At 57.8% G+C, this 16343-nt stretch overlaps 2 protein-coding genes across 2 annotated transcripts; one reads left to right on the top strand and one right to left on the bottom strand.

Annotated features, from left to right (window-relative positions):
- Positions 1–73: 73 nt before the first annotated feature.
- Positions 74–6783, bottom strand: LOC104260950 (parathyroid hormone/parathyroid hormone-related peptide receptor-like). Its single transcript, XM_059830562.1, has 13 exons — positions 6706–6783; positions 4939–5044; positions 4371–4481; positions 4125–4249; positions 3822–3916; positions 3249–3435; positions 2642–2795; positions 2394–2454; positions 1748–1814; positions 1353–1451; positions 828–965; positions 662–703; positions 74–436 (listed from the first exon to the last, which is right to left on the bottom strand). The coding sequence occupies exons 1-13, from the start codon at positions 6781–6783 to the stop codon at positions 74–76; spliced, it is 1626 nt and encodes a 541-aa protein (XP_059686545.1).
- A 3784-nt stretch (positions 6784–10567) lies between these two features.
- Positions 10568–15971, top strand: MYL4 (myosin light chain 4). The gene is made up of 6 exons (XM_059830456.1): positions 10568–10666; positions 11524–11551; positions 13987–14136; positions 14700–14873; positions 15170–15247; positions 15943–15971. Exons 1-6 carry the CDS (start codon positions 10568–10570, stop codon positions 15969–15971), a joined length of 558 nt encoding a protein of 185 aa, XP_059686439.1.
- Positions 15972–16343: the final 372 nt, after the last annotated feature.

Raw genomic sequence — 16343 nt, 5'->3', positions numbered from 1 at the left:
GGAGCTCAAAGCATGAGGGTCAGCATCTTCCCAGGCACAGCTGGATGTCCGGATGGGAGAGACACTGTGCACCTCATAGCATCGTCTCCAGCTCTTTGGTTAGGTTGGGGTGATGCTGATTCAGGTCTGTTAAGCTCACTGTGTTTTCCCCACAGGCTTTCTGGCTCATCTCCTGGGTCAGACAGGGCAAAAAGTTATCCGAGGCAAAGGAGCTGGGGATGTAGCCCGGCAGGCTGGCACGGGCAGGGAGCAGCAGCCCCCGCTGCTGTGTGCTCCCGGCCCCTCGCCCCGCGAGGCTCACGCTGAAGCTCGTGGTGGCGTGGGAGGCCAGCCCGCCGTAGTAGCAGCTCCCTGCCGCGCTGGTGGCACGCGCCTTCTGCTTCAAGTCCAGTGCCAGGCTTCTCCGAAAATGGGCTTTCTTAATCTCTGCCTGCACCTGAGGGAGAGATTAGAGATGGCTGCCGGTGCCCAGAGCCAGCAAAACAGGCATCCCTTCCCCATGTTTTTCACTCCTAGTGCTTTTATTTCCCTTCCAAATCCTACTGAGAGGGATGGATCTGCATTTTCCCTGTGGTTATCTCAGCCTGGGGGCTGTGGGTTAACTTCCCTGACCCTAAAGGGGCTGGAACAGGGAGCTCAGCTCCTCGCACTTCTAACTTACCTCCCCGTTGCAAAAGCAGTAGATAAAAGCCACGAAGAAACCCTGCCAAAAGAGACAGAGGTGGAGTTTGAGTCCTGAGCCGGGATGCTGCACGTGTGCCTCCCCCCTCCCCGGAAGAGCATCGCTGGGTGTTTGGAGCAGGGCTGGCAGCCCCGTGTTGACATACCTGAGAGGAGTTAAAGAGCATCTCGTAGTGCATCTGGATCTGCCACAGGACTCCGGAGACTTCGGTGTAGGGCATGGCCATGAACACCACGTAATGGACTCCGAAAAGCGGCATCAGCACCAGCGTGGACTTCAGCAGCTTCCTGAGAGGAGAAATGATCCGAGCCGTTAGCGGGGACCTGCCAGCCAGCCTGCAGCCCCCTTGCCGGTGCCGGTAAGCGTCATTCCTAGTGAAGAGGGCAGCTGCTTTAGCATCTGCTGCTGCCACGGCTGGTTTGTACATGGCTAATGCACACTGTCCAGCTTGGAGAAGGGAGCAGAAGAGTTCAGAGCTTGAACTCCTGAGCCTGCTGGTTCAATCAAACTGAGCTGCTACAAGCACTGGCTGCCATCATCCTGCCACCCTCCCTTGCTCCTGCAGCCATTCCCACGCCTCTGCTCTTCGTTCAGGGAGAAGCCACCTCAGCTAAACGGGCAGAAAATGAGCCAGACCAGGGCCAGGACATGGTTTTGCTGCTGCCAGCACTTGCCTGTACTGCTGCCGGGGGTCCAGCTTCCCCGTGTTCGTTTCCCAGAGCTTGGAGGCCAGCACCCGGACGATGTTGAGGAAGAGGAAGAAGTTCACCTGCCAACAGACACCCGCTGCGGTTTTGTTGCCCGCAGTGACCTGGGTCTGCCCAAGCAGCCCCCCTGGGACAAGGACGGGCAGTTCTGGGTGAGCTGCAGGCAGGGACCTGGGAGCGATGCTGTGGTCAGAGCCGGGAGGGACCAGTGCTCTGGATCCTTCTGCATCATGTGGGCCCTCCCTGGGTGCCGGGGTGGCTGGGGACCAACCCCAGTGACCACAAGCGAACAGTTCTGGGTCTCTGTCAATCCCCTTTCCCCAAAAGGGATTGGGAGATTCAGCCATGGGATTCTTACCACGATGGCGGCCAAGATGGGGACCTGATAAATCCACTTCATGTTCCCCGCGCTGAGGTCCCAGCACCTGAAGAGACCAATAAGGAAACACTTTGAAGAAACCTGAAATCACTGGTAAGGAAAATTGCCAGCTGACAGCTCCCTGTACACCCAACCACCGTCCCCGTCCTCCCACCCTTCACATCCCCTGGGTGGGGAGAAGTTTGTGGGGTTTGTGTAAAACTTGACCCAACAGCAGCCGTGCTGCAGGCATCCCTAACCATCATGGTGTTGCAAATCGGTTTTAAATTAGCATTAACCTTCCTGAGAGCTCCTTGGCCATCTAAAACTCCTGCTGTACATTTGGTGGCCTTTCTCCTTTTAAAATGCTGAACTTTAGAACATGCCCTTTAGCGTTCCCCTTTGCACTGTTTATTGATCAATTTATGGTGTAATTCTGCATCCAGCTTCCTCCCAAATGCAAAACAAACCCACTCTCGTTCTGGGTTACTGACAATTTTATGAACAAGCCTCATACGTTTGTTGAGCCTTGTTCTTTTCCGAAAATTTTCATTTTTGAAAGTTCTGGTGCCCATAGATTTTTGCTGGCATTTGCAACCAGTCTTTCCCTCCCCAAAGGGCTGTCGGAGGAGGTGGACCTACGTACTGTGTATCCGCCAGGGAGGCCCTGACGCTGGCCCAGACAGACACAAACACAGCGGGGAGACCTGGAGAGGCAGGAACCAGAGTGAGGAATGTGGGTGAAGCATCGCGTTTGCAGGCCGAACCACTTCCCGGCGGCTGGTCTGCATCCCGCTGCCCTTATCTGGCACTCGGTGCCACTCAACCATGGCTGATGCCCCAGCTCCCAGCTGGTCTCAGCAGCCATGGCATTGCGTTGGGGTCCATGCTTACCCCAGCCGATGATGATGAGGACCCACAGGTAGTTTTTGTTGGAGAGGAAGGCCATGAAGATCAGGCTGTGCAGGTAGAGACCTTCCACCAGGATCCAGTAGTGGTTGGTGGCCAGAAAATAGAGGAAGAGAGTCACCACCACCTTGCAGCCAACCTGTGGACACATGGTCAGAGAGGTGCCCACATCAGGCTGTCCCCTGAAAGTAAAACCCGGTGGCTTTTGTTCTCTGCCCAGCAAAATGCAGGCTGTGTCCCATGTGTGGCTCATGTTCCTCCTCTTGTAGGGAGCTACATCTCCCCTGGGATATTCCAGCATCAGACATAGAGCTCTAGGTAGTTCCCAAAGGAGAGGGATTTCCCACACCAGGCCACCCTGAGCTCAGACAGGCTGCAAGACGCATGTCCTCTGTGGCTCTGATCTCTACTGTGGCATGAGGATGGGGAGAAACTGGGCAGAGCTGTAGGTGGCCCTTCATCCCTCCCCAAATGCATCACCCCTGAGCAGCACAGCCCCCACCTGGGAGGGTCCCAAGCACATCCCCTTGCACCAGGGCTCCTAAATCCCCTTTCCCCCTGATCCTGCCTCTGGTCTCAGCACGCCACTTGCCAGGTGGCTCCGTTGTCCCGGCGAGGGACCCATTTCTGCCTTGAAGTCGTCCTCCCGCATCTTCTCCGTCTCGCCAGCCAGCGCGCCTGAGTAGAGCACCATGTCCTTCACGAAGATGCTCACCGCCCGGCAGATGAAGGAGGTGAAGAGGTGGACGTGGATGTAGTTGCGTGTGCAGTGCAGGCGCCTACGGAGAAGGGGTGTGTCACAAGCCCAGTCCCTGCTGCCCAACAAGCTCATCACACGTGGGCTCAGGCAATAGGGGGGTCCCAGAGAAGGTGAGCTCCAAGGTGTCAGCCCTCCCATGGGCACGGAAGCCACATCTGGGGGCGAGGGGGGTGTCAACCCCTTCAAGAGCAGGGTGGAGTGGAAGGGGAGCTGGCCATACTGGTCATGTGAAGAAAAAGAAATGGGGGTTTTGGGGCTTTGGGAAATGGTCTGATGTTTGTGCTGGGGTTTGGGGCCGGTTCCCCTTCCCTAAGGGGCTGCTTCCCCTCGGGGGGTCGTGTGTGCAGGCAATGGGGAGAGGAGGGTTCTCCCCCACACGAGGATGGGGCTTCAGCTCTTCCTTACTTGAAGTACGAGAGGATGCAGACGGCGACGATGAGGGAGGCCAGGGAGATGGAGTAGCCGATGGTATACATCAGGTGCAGGCGGTCAAACACCTCCTGGAAGAGAAGGGCTGTGCTCCATGACCCTCTGCAGCCCAGGCTACCCGCAGCCTCTGGGCTGAGAGCACGGGAGGAGCCAGGCTTGGTTGGGGTGGGTGGGGGGGGAAGAGCCCCCTGCTCCCAGCAATTCCCCTGGCCTTTACTGCACGCTTCCCTCATCCCCATCCCGACCCCTTTTCCCAGCACTTCCAACAAGCAAGGTCACCTTCTCACGGCTCCGGCTCGCAGAGGAGAAGAGCAGAGCACATTCGGTGTAATTGGCCCAGGTCTTGTTGATGCTGAGAGCCATGGCCCAAGTCCCGTAGGAGCTGCAGTACCTGTAGGCATGACCTGGGAACGGCGACGGGCGCTGTGGCGGTAGCAGGACCCGCGGGAAGCCCAGACACGTCCCTGCTCGGTGGAGGATTATCACCAAGGTGAGGTCGCTCCCTGCCCGGGTGCAAGTGCCTACCTTTATGGTTGAAGTCGTAGATGTAGTCGGGGCAGGGCACCGACACCTCCTGGCTGGGGGAGCCCTTCGGCCAGCAGATAATCCCGTCCCACTCCGGAAGGCAGCTGGTGTCTGGCCAACGAGCAAAGACACATCTCACTTTGGCTCCAAATGGGGCCACGTCGTAACCGCCGGCTTCCCCAAGCGTGCGCTGGACCAGGGCGAGGAAAACGCGCTGCCACGCGATCACCCCTGGCCCGTAGAGCAGGGGGAGCCAAGGCAGAGCGGGGAGGGGGACACGTCCCGTCATGTCCCACCTCCTTCTGGGGGGGCCAAGGCCCCTCCCTGTGCTCTCATTTGCGGTGAGCCAGTGCTGGCTAATCAGGGTGATGATTTAATTAGCATCTAATCGCGCCCAGAGCAGCCACGGTGCCAGGAGCTGCACAAACCCACACCAGGACCCTGCGGCCCCGCAGGAGCCGCGCATCTCCCTGGCCCCATCCCGCTCCCACCAGAGAGGAAAGCATTTCCCACAACGTAGCCAGCTCCACCAGGGCTGGCTGGCCCACGCGCAGAGGAGCGACGCTACCTTTGATCTTCTCCAATTGGGCTTTTATGTCTCTCTGGCATTTCTCCTTAGCTTCCACCAGGAGATAGATCTGCTCTTCCTTTGTGAGAACATCGTCGGGGTCGACCTGCCAAGACAAAACCGAAGTGATGCCCCCGCCGCCTCCGCGTGGCTGGTCTTGGGCCAGCAGTGTCAGGCGGCAGCTTGGCTCAGGTCTCCTCTTCGTGCTCACAATTTAGAGATGAATCATCCCTGGGAGAGCTCGACCCTCCCTGGTGATCTCCATGCCCCCAGAGAGCTGCCACCGCCTGCTCGGTGACATGAGCCACCCGTGGCCGGAATCCAGGAGCTGGGAGCGAAGCTGCTCTGTCCCAGTAGCACCCCAAAGGTGGTTGATGAGACACCCACAAATGCTTTCCGACTCGGGGCAGGACCCACGTCACTTCTGCTGCCACAAAACACCCCGTTGCCCCCTGCCACCAACCCCTGAATCCAACCAGCTAATTAACACCGAGTCCAAAACTGCAAGGGGCTCAAGGGCTGTTATGGGAACATCATCTCCCGACATGGAAACAACGCTTTGCTGAACCCCGCAGCGTGGTGGTCTCGCCCACAGACTCGTAGCATCAAGCAGAACCATCCTTGGGGCAAGAAATGAGAGTCAAAGCCAATGCAAGAGACAGGCAGGGAAGACAGGAGCACGCATGGGAAATGGATGTGCTGGTAGGCAAAGCTAACGGAGCAGCCACGGTATAGCAGGGCTCTCCCGACCCTCCCCAGGCGAGTCGGGTTTGTGCAGCTTTGGGTAAATCCAAACGACACGGGGAAGAGAAAAGCGCTGCGCGCCTTCCTGCTCTCCTTTTTCCCTCTCGCAAGGCTGAGGCTGACCACGAGCCCCCCTTCCACCCTGTCCGTGGTCCATTGAGAAATGCACGTACTTTCATGTTTCTGCGCTAGAAATCAGCGGCACGCCAGGCTTCTGCCCCGGCTCCTCCTCGCCCACCCCAGCAGCGGCGCTGGAGGTCCCCGTTGCCCACGATGAGCCCCTCAGAGCCGGGTCTGGCAGCCCCTGCTCGACGTGGCCGGCCGGGGCTCTGCAAACAAGCGGGCGCCCAGTGCCGGGAGCAGCGGGATGAAAGTGGGTGCAGCCTGCGGCATCTGCAGCCTCCCGGTCACGCCGCATGTGCAAAGGTCTTCTGGGATGTTTTGGGCTGAGATCCTGAGTTTGGAGCCAGGATGGGGAAACAGCTTTGGAAGTGAAAAGGGGCCAGGATGCAGAGGCTTTGTGTTGGCTCCTGCACTGCCCACAGGTGAGCATGGCCAAGTCCTGCCCCGGAGAGGAGACCCTGAACTCCCATTCAAGCTCTTCCCAGAAGCAGCCGGCTGGGTGGGTGGACGGGGGGGCTGGTGAGGGGCGTAGGGCAGGAGCGGGGGTCCCGGCTTTGGGAGAGGCGCTGGCTGCCCTCACCGCATCCCTCCAGCCTCGCCTGCGCTGACTAAATCGCCCTGCTCTTTCTGTTCCCCCGACACCTCCAAGGCAACAAACCCTGCCCTGGATGCATCCAAGAAATGGAAAAACCATCACATTGCGGTGTCTCCACAGCTGCTGGAAAGCTTTTAGCGGGAGTGAGAGGCTCTCCCCTCCCACCCAGCTCCTGCCCGGCAGCTCTGCGGAGCGGGACGTGCAGCCGGGGGGCACATGGCCCCCAACCGGAGCGGGTTGCACAATTAGCAATATTTAAAGCCGGGAGAGGGACCGGAGGAGCCCACGGGCCCACGCAGACTTACCAGAGCCCATGCAGAGCTCAGGAGGCAGCAGCAGAGGAGCGCCGCCGTGATGCCTCCCCCAGGGACGGATGCCTCCATGGTCCCACCGCGCCACTCGGATGGGGACCTCAAGGACGGTGAGCTGGAGAAAGCAAAGCCTTCACCTGGGGACAGCCGAATTGCTGCCGGCCCGGGGCCGCAGGTGAGGGAGAGGGCTGGCACTGTCAGCAGGACAGAGCATCTTCTGGGAGCACTTTCCCGGCTGTGGTCCCCGTCGAGGCGAGGTGGCGGCAGGGCCACAGCCCGTCCCTGGGTGCTCAGGGCTGGGGGAGCACCCTGAGGTGGGTCCCCTGTCCCGGTGGGCACTGCCCCGGCAGTGCTATAGGGAGCCGCTGGCAGGCTTACCAGGCAGGGGGGTTTCTCCCCCCACCATGCTTGCTGCTATTCAGTCTCCACGTCTCGCCGGCTTTAAGCAGCTCCTGGAGCGTGTGCAAACAATTCCCGTTCGGGTGGGGATGGCAGAGGTTTATTGGCTTAGCCCTAGGTGCTAAAATCCTCTTCATTCAAGGCAGATTCCTCTTCTCTTTTCAGAAACTTCTCTCACTGCCTGGTGGCTCATTTTTCAGCTGTCACAGCATCCCCCCACTGCCCCCGCGCTGCTCGGTCCCCTCCAGCCCCAGGCTGGTCCCAAGGAGCTGAAGGACAGTGGGGAAAATCCCAGACGTGGCTGGAGGGAGGGAGGCAGAGGGTGCAAGCGCGTGAGCATCACCTCGGCACTGATGCCCCCGAGATGGGATGTCTTTCAGGCAGACGCCAGTTTAACCCTTTTCCTTCTCTCGGGGTTGGGGCGTGTTTTGGGGAGACGTGCTGGGATCAGTCCTGCTCCCCACTAGGACAAGGACCCCGCTGCCTTCCTACGTTTGGTTTGCAAAAGGACCTCACTGCACGACTGCGTTCAGGCCTCTGCGGAGGGGGTGATGGCTAAATCAGCACCGCTCCTGCCTGCAGGAGCAGACGGACAGACGGACAGTCCCGGCAGCAGGGAGTTTCCACCCTGCTGGGTGCCTCACGCAGCCCGTGAATGAGAGAAACCGAACAGGCAGGGCTGGTGGGTCAGAGCTGGGCCCACAGCAGCTGACACCATCAGAGCGTCCCTCGTCACCTGCATCCCCACGGGGAGGCCCTGGGGCTGTCCCCTGTGTTTCAGAATCAAGCAGATGCCTGGCTTGAACCCGCCAGCTCCAACACCTTGTGTCCCCCCAGCAGCCCGGACGTCCCCCTGGGGAAACGGGGGCGCGGAGCGGGGAGTCCTCGTTCCCCGAACAGGTCGTCGTTAATGGGATGAGGCTGAAATTCAAAAGCCCAGTGCCAAACCCTGGGAACAGCAGGCTCCCAGCCCGGGGCCTCACCCCTGGCCCATGTAATCCATGGCCGGGTGCAGCTATTGCTGCCTCCGTAAGGGCAAAATCCTGCACAGGGCAGAGCCCCCGGAGACTCCCTCAGGGTTTTGCTGGCCGAGCGGCTCGTCCTGGTCCCAACCACGAGCCCCCGTGGCTGCTTGGAGGAGGGTCAGACCTTTGCTCGGCTCCTGCGGCAAGGAAAGGCATATCAGCCGGCTGAGAGAGCAAAGCAAATCCAAATGACGGCGCTCAGGAGGTGCTGCTGCTCCCTCTGATTAAATCCGACAGGAAAACAAGCCTCTCGGTTGCTTTCCCTGCTATGGCAATCAGCTGTAAATCAAGGAGGGATTAGGGGCATCTTCGGCAGCTGCCCATCTCCCCGGCCCAATTTAGCCACCACCCCGGACCATCGCGTGGGTGCCGACATCAGGCCGGCAGCATCACTCTGCCGAGCGGCACCGCGGCTCCCGTGCTTGCTCGTCGGGATGCTGCATGGGCATTTAGGGCAGGAGAAGGGATAAGCAGTTGAACTGCAGGATCAATATTTTCTGAAGGCTCTTTCTGGGTACTGATTTCTGACCCAGACCCTGCCAGGGAGCGAGGACGGAGTGAAGGTGAGATTATTTTGGAGCCAGGTGGATGAGTGGATGGATGGATGCTGGCTGAGGGGGAGGCAGCAACGCTCAGGGACAATTTGATTCCCACTGCAGGCGAAATCTGACCCAGGCTCCGAGTTTGCAGCTAGCAAAACATGTAGGGGTTTTTTTGCGCTAAATGACTTGCTGTAGTATAGAGAGATCTGGAAAGCAATCATTGCAAATGACACCCACCCAGCCCCATCACCCAGCCCCCTCAGCTCCCCGAATCCACGCTACCAATCGTGAGATGACGGCAGACGGCAAATTTCCCAGCAGTTTGCGGCTGCTGCCTCCTCACGAAAGACCCCCGTAACCCGGCTGGCGACGGCTCAGCCTCCGGCTTGAGCAGCGTTTCGGCTGGGGGGGCTCTGGGCACGGGGCTGAGCTGGTGACCCCCCCTGTTCCCATCACTCCTAGCCCCGCAGCAGCTCCGAAACAGCAGGATTAGACCCACCCAGTCATGCCAAACCTGAGCTGCTGCGATACGGCATGACCTGAACCAGCCTGACTCAGCCAGCTGAAAATACAAATATAACTGCATTTTCTGTATATAAACAAAACTTAAATACATACATATATAACGTGTGTGTGTATATATATGTACAAATATAATGGTTCAGACTCCAGCCAGCACCAGGACCTCGTAGCTCTCGCACCAGGACTAACAGCATCTCGCAGGATCCTGTTCCACCCAGCGGCTTGCAACCATCCCTGCAGCCCAATTTAAGCAGGCGCTGCTGGAGAAACGAGGCCGGGCAGCATCTCCAAGCAGAGAAGACGGTCTCATCTGTTGCAATTAATTTTTGCGCATCTATTTCTGTTACCAAAACACCAGCTCTGGGACCCCAGTGCAAACTGGGGCTGGGTTTTCCTTCTCCTGTGCTCTGTTGCAATCTGGCTATATTTAAACTGATGGTTTAGGATGTCTCGGTGTAACCCTCAAGCCCCATTTTCTGGGGTGCTGAACCTCGATGAGTTCTTCTGCCTCTCCTGCGGGTCTTCAAACCATTGGGAGAGGAGGGTAAGAGCAGGAGCATCTCCCCCGGCGCCTGCCCATGCCTGAGCCAAAAGGAGACCCTCTGCCCGCTCTGCCCGGCAGGTTTTGGGGATGCGTGGGCCGAGTGGTGCAGGGCTGTGAAAGATCCTGAGCTGATGAATTAAATGCCTGGCTTTAGCCATCGTTTGCCTTACCCTCGTTAGCCACCCCGACGGAGGTGAGCACAGCTTCTCGCCTGCAGCATGGCCTTTTCCAGGGCACAAGCTCAGCCCTGGGGAGAGATTGGGGCAAACCAGACCCTGAGCACGAGGCTGGGGGGATCGTTCAGAGAGGACTGAGCTCCTTTGAAGCAGCACTTCATAAATCCCGGTCTTAAAAAGAGCTCTGCAGCACTCGCCCTTACAGGCCTGCCTAAAAACAGACGTGCTTTTCCCATGGGTATCGCGGCAGGGTTATCAGCCGTCGTGTTGCTGTTTTCTTGCCAGGCACCCGGGGCCGTTCACGTTTAGGTTTTCAGTGATCATTTAGCAAGCGGCCCCCATGCAGCCCACCCGGTGCAGGTGCTGGAGGGGGAGACGTCCCCCCTTTGTGGCTGGGGGGGGTGGCTGGTGGTTTTGCTGCGCCGGGAGCTGATGACAATGGGCAATTGTCAAGTTGGGGCCCCTCTCATTTGAGTTTTCTTCCTTTTATAGTAAGTAGCAGTTGCTCCAGCAGCTGGCCTGCCCCTCCGGGGTGAGGACAAGGCTCGGTATTTAAGAGCAGGAGCAGACTTTGCCTTTCATCCCTCCGTTCGGTTGCTTTGCTGGGCGGCAGGACTCATCCCCGCACCTTTGCAAAGACCCGGCGCGATGCCACTCAAGAAACCTGACCCAAAGAAGGAAGCAGCCAAATTGGCTCCAGCCCCGGAGCCACCCAGAGAGCCTGCCTTTGATCCCAAGAGCGTGAAGGTGAGTGGGGAATGAAGACGTTACCGTCTTTCTGCACGCCTGTCATCTGCCAAGCACGGGCGATGCAACACGCCATGCAAACGGTGTTAGCCAGGCTGAGAGCCAGGGTTGGGAGGGAAAAATTATCAGATTGCCTCGATGCAGCAGGCTGGGAGTGATCCTCTTCTTGCTGCGGGATGTTTTAATCTTCCCCATCCAGCCCTGCCCAGCACTCACCCAGGGAAACTGCTTCGCAGTTGCGCTGGGACGCTGCTGCCCAGAGCTCCAGCTGCGGAGTCGAACGCCCCACAGCTCCTGGCTGAGACACCGTGTCGGGGACCCGGCAGCATTAAAAAGCTTTTCTGCCACCCACTGTCTCCATCCTAAACTATTTTGCTGCCTGCGTTGTCTCCTCCACGTGAGAGCACCTTTTATCCCAGTCTCTACAACGGGAGCTCACTTTTCCCGTGATTCCCCAGGATATAGTTACATTTTTAAGCCAGAGCTGTGGCAGCAGAGTTGTTAACAGCAGGCTAAGCACGGAGGCTGTTTAATCACTTGACCTAGGAATCAAGCCTTGAAATAACATCCTTTCCACCCAAAATAGCCCTGACCATTGTCCGAGCATCCCCACTGCCTGCCCACCCCTTGCCCACTGTGCTGCTTCCAGCTGCGCTTTCCGCAGGGATCTCGGCTCCGCAGTGAGGGCAGGAGCACTCCCGGGCACTGCACAGCCGGACACGGCACGGATACGGCCCCCTGCCCTGAGCAGGCTGCGGAGCCTGGGGAGGGAGAGGTCTGAACGCAGGGGAGAGCCCCTTCGTTACCCCGGCAGGGACACAGCCCTCATGCCCGGCTCTGCTCTCTTCTCCCCACAGATTGAATTCACTGCAGAGCAAATCGAAGGTAAGTGCTGACTTCCCCTTCTCCCAGAGACGGCGTTAGAAATGAGGAGTGCTTTTTCCAGGTAGTTTTTCGCAGCAGACATGAGAGCCGAGCCCCCACACATCAAATCCCCTCCTGGGGGAAAGCCCAGCAGGATCCAGGTACCCCATTCCCCCCAACACGCTGCTCATCCTCCAGGACGATCTCGTGAGGTTTCCTACCAGGTAGAAGGGACATATGAAATCAGAAAGTCGTGTCCCTGACCAGCGTCAGGCCTGTAAGGAGATGGGGAAGAGCGCTGGTGGGAAGGGAGGAGGCAGGAGAGGAGATGGAGACGGGAGCAGTGCCGGAGGGGAGTGGGAGACAGTGCTGGAACTGCAACGCCAAGCTGTCGGGAGCAATGACTGGATCCTGGCTCCTTGCTCTGCGCTGAGGGTGTCCCAGTCAAACAGGATTATCCCAGCTCCAGAGCCTGGCAGGGAAAAGGTATTTTTCCATTGGTGGTGAGAGATGCAGCCTGGTTCAAAGTCTGGGTTTCGCATGGGAGGAGCAGCGTCTGGATCACAGGGGCAGCCCCATGCCGAGGGGCTGAGCTGAGACTGGGATTTCTCATCTCTCCGTGGGCAGTTCTAATGCCTCTGTACAGCCTCGGGAAGGGACGAGATCTGAGGGCAGATCCTGGTGGGAACACTGGGAGGAGGAGACCCAGTATCCTGCAGGCTCGGCCCCTAAAGCAGCTTTTGAAAGGAGAAAAGAGCACCAGTGGAATGTGAGCAAGTTAAAATGCAAAGATATTTGGATTTAACCTGCAGCAACATCCCAGAGCATGTGATGTGCTCCCATGGCTCCGGGTAGTCGGGAGTGGACATCACTGAGCACCCTCATAGCGGTGTCTCTTGTCCCAGGGACATGCAGGCATTGATGTCCCTCCCTGGATCCCCCCCCAAGCCAGATGGAGGGATCTCACCTGCAGAGATGGAGCCATTGTGAGGCCAAGTGGGGTAACAGCAGCATCCCGAGGTGCTGGGGGGGACCATGGACAGGACTACAGGGACACGGCATGGACATTGTGGGGACAGGTCCACGGGATGGTGAGGCTCAGCAGAAGATATAAAGATGCCAAGTAGAAAATGGAGCAAATCCAAAGCCCTGGGCAAGCATTCCCACCAAACCCAAGGCAATGCCGACCAGACCGTGATGTCTCCACCGCTGCATGGAGACCACGATTGCTTCATCCCACCCAACAGCAGGAGCAGCAGGAGCACCCTTTGAGTGAACTATTGCTGGACATCATGAAGAAGATGGACCAGAACCTGGAACTCATTAGCGCCATGGACAAGAAACTCACAGCTCTGAGCGTTCACGTGGACTGGCTGGAAAGGCTGATCACCCGCTTGGGCCAGTCTACTGCTCAGGTGGACTCGCTGGCCTGGAGGCAGCAGGATGAAATCCAGAAGTGTGTGGAGCATCTGCTGCAGGAAAGCCACCATCTCGCTGCCTGCGTGGAGGGGCTGGAGAGGCAGGTGCCACCCACCAGCCTCGGGGCCCTTGGCTTGCCTGCAGAGGAGGAGGGTAAGGACTTGGGGGGGGTGTTTCCTGGAGGACTGGTTTCCCACATTTTGCACCTCGACGCCAGTGAGGAGCCTGTTGTAGTGGAGAAGATCTTCTGGGCTGAAACGAGAGGCAGAGACCAGGCTCTGAGCACCGCAGGTGCATGGATGTCCATGTAGCCAACACTGGGATTAAAGAGAGAATCCAGCAGCAGGTCAGGAAGCTGAAAAGCATCGTACACAGAAGGAAAGCGATCCTTAATTGTTCCTAATTTAGGCTTCCTTCCTCCAGGTAAAATGTAACACTCAATGGCATGATAATTTACGGGAGCGCGCTTGGAAATAAATCTCCCGCGTTCTTCCATGCAGGGCTGGCGTGACGTGTGGTTTGCAAGGCTGCGGTGGACGTGGTCACCCTTCCCCAAACACGAGCAATGCCATGCTGTGTCTGCCTGGCTGGGGCTGGGGGGATGCCAGCAGAGCGGACGGGGCACTGCGGGTGTCGTGGGGGTGCAGCGGTACAGTCATGGGGTCCCCAGGAGACCCGAGTGGAAAAGGGGAAGGGGACGTTCCGCAGCAGAAACAGCAGCCTGCACCTGCAGCCGGTGCTGCCAGCACAAGGTGGTGCAGGAATCCCGGCAGGATTCATCCAGCCAGCTCCGCACGGGTGGCAAAACCTGCTCGAGAAGCTGACTGACTCGTTGAAGGAGTCTGGCAAGCTTCGGTGGCTCCTTGCTCAAGCTAGCGCAGGGCTGCCTGCCCTGGGCAGCAGCGACGGGTGCAGAGGGCACCTGCCACGCATGTGTCCATCCCTTCCCTGCCTGCCAGGCAGGACTTGCTCCGGTGGGGTGGGGTGGGAGCTGGGGCCAGCATGGCAGGGGACATCTGAGCTCTTCTTCCCCGCAGAGTTCAAAGAAGCCTTCAGCCTGTTTGACCGGACGCCCGCAGGAGCCATGCAGATCACCTACGCGCAGTGCGGGGACGTCCTACGGGCGCTCGGCCACAACCCCACCAACGCGGAGGTCCTGAAGGTGCTGGGCAAGCCCAGACCAGAAGGTGACAGCAAACTGGGGCAGCGGGGACAGGGTGGGACAAGCAATCCCTGTGCTCCCTGGCAGCAAGTGAAGGATTACGTCCCCTGTAGGAACAGCCCTGCAAGATGAAGGAATTGGGAAGGAAATGATGCAGGAAGGCTTCATTCCTGCATAATTCCTTCACTCTCCCTCCCAGTACCATGGCTGATGTAAGGGATAGGCTGTCCTCAGCTGGGGATGGTGGCAACTGATGCTTAGCAGACCATATCCTGAGCTGGTGCAAACTGGTGTAACCTGACCAGTCCCAGTGCAGCCGCATTGCCTTGGTGACAGAGGACCTACCTGCTGGTTTTAAGTTTTGGCTGATGTCAGTGGTCTGTGTGCAGCCCCCGAATGTTAATACTTTATTCCTCATCTAGATCTTCCAATCTCAAGTATAATATACTAATAGTCCCATCACCTTGTGGGGCTTCTCCCCTGTGCTCAGATGGAAATGAGACCAGGAAGGTTAAGTAGGAAGTCCTCAGAGGTTGACTTCAGCCCAATGAAGTTAATCTCTGACCCCATCTCCTCTTCCCCTTCCAGAAATGAACACAAAGACTCTGGACTTTGAGACCTTCCTCCCCATCCTGCAGCACTTCACCCGCAACAAGGAGCAGGGCACCTTCGAGGACTTTGTGGAAGGGCTGCGCGTCTTCGACAAGGAGGGCAACGGCATGGTGATGGGGGCCGAGCTGCGCCACGTGCTGGTCACACTGGGTACGGGCTGGCGCTGGGGGGGAGCAGGACACAGGCCACCCCTAAGCTCTTTCTGAGCAAGTGGCTCGGGTTAATTTGGTGGTCTCACACGGCAGAGAGACCCTTTTTATTCTGCTGTTCGTAGGCTTTTGAAGGAGTGAATGGCTCCCACCAGCACTCCCCAGTGTCTAGTGGTGCACAGCTCCTTTTTAATCCCCTTTCCCTTCCTCTGGTGGCTTTGGCTCTCTGGAGGAAGGGCAGGAAGGTCCTGGGGGGCTGAGAACCCTTCCCCTCACCTCTCCATCCTCCTCCTCCAGGGGAGAAGATGACGGAAAGCGAGGTGGAGCAGCTCATGGCAGGGCAAGAAGATGCCAATGGCTGTATCAACTATGAAGGTAGGAGCAAGAGATTCCCATCGGGGCCATCTCAGAGGCGGCTGTCTTGTCTTAGGATGCAAAATGTGTGCTCTGCGAGGACATTGATGACCACGGAGAGGGAGGTGTGGACCACCCTCCAAAGCCTCCCCCAGGAGACCTGTGAGACATGTCAGCTGGGGTAGGAACAAGGAGGTTGTGCTGGTGATTTCCAGTAAAAGCAGCTGAAGACAGCATGTTTCCAAGGGTTTCAGGACTATTTTATCCCCGGTTTTGGCACTGTTTTGTTGTAAGCTATCAAAAATAAACAAGGCCAGCATCTTTCGCAGCAGAGGCTAATTGGGAATGTTTGGAGACCCAGATCACTCGAGGCTCCAAGACGGTGAAAACCTGGCATAGGGTGAGGTTAAATCTGTGAACCCCTAAAATTGGAGAGCATTGAGGAAAAGAGGATGCCCATTTCCCTTGGCCTCAGAAAACTGGGGATAGCAGTACCAGCTCATCTCCAAGAGGGGTTTGGTATCACTAACCAGGTTTGGGATGGCAGGCAAAAGGTGGGAACAGAAGGAGAAATCTCAGTCCTGGCAGAGCACATCCCCTTCATCCCTGGGGTGCCCTGGGCTGGGGGTACCCCCCCCGCTGCCTTTCTGCCTGCCCCACCACAGCTCACAGCATGCTTTGACCTCTCATGCTCTCATTTCTCATTTCCCCCTCAGCTTTTGTCAAGCACATCATGTCTGGCTGAAAGAAGAAACTTCAGGTGAGTTTATCAGGGTCTCCTGCTGCTTCCTCTGAAATTGGAAATCCTGCATGTAACAGCCAGGGGCAGAGGAACCAAAACCCAAACCCCACAAGCAACCCTGCAGTGGACTAATGCCACAGGAATAATCCCAGCTTTGAAAGCACAAAAAGCTGCATTCATGATAATGAACCTCATTTGTAACTCGTGACGTTTAAAATTTATCGGGACAGCATCAGCCCTGTGACTGTCAGTCGTGGTCTGGTTAATTGTGGCGATTCTCCGCTCAGAAAGAAAGAGGATGGTGTCGTTTATGGCGATACATTTTCTAACCCACCAGGAGCTCAGGTGGTCATTAAACAGCAGCCAGTGGGAATA

The sequence above is a fragment of the Gavia stellata genome, chromosome 28 (genome assembly GCF_030936135.1).
Source record: "Gavia stellata isolate bGavSte3 chromosome 28, bGavSte3.hap2, whole genome shotgun sequence".
Taxonomy (NCBI): domain Eukaryota; kingdom Metazoa; phylum Chordata; class Aves; order Gaviiformes; family Gaviidae; genus Gavia; species Gavia stellata.
The sequence above is the reverse complement of the archived record's forward strand: the minus strand, read 5'-3'. Positions and strand labels throughout refer to the sequence as shown.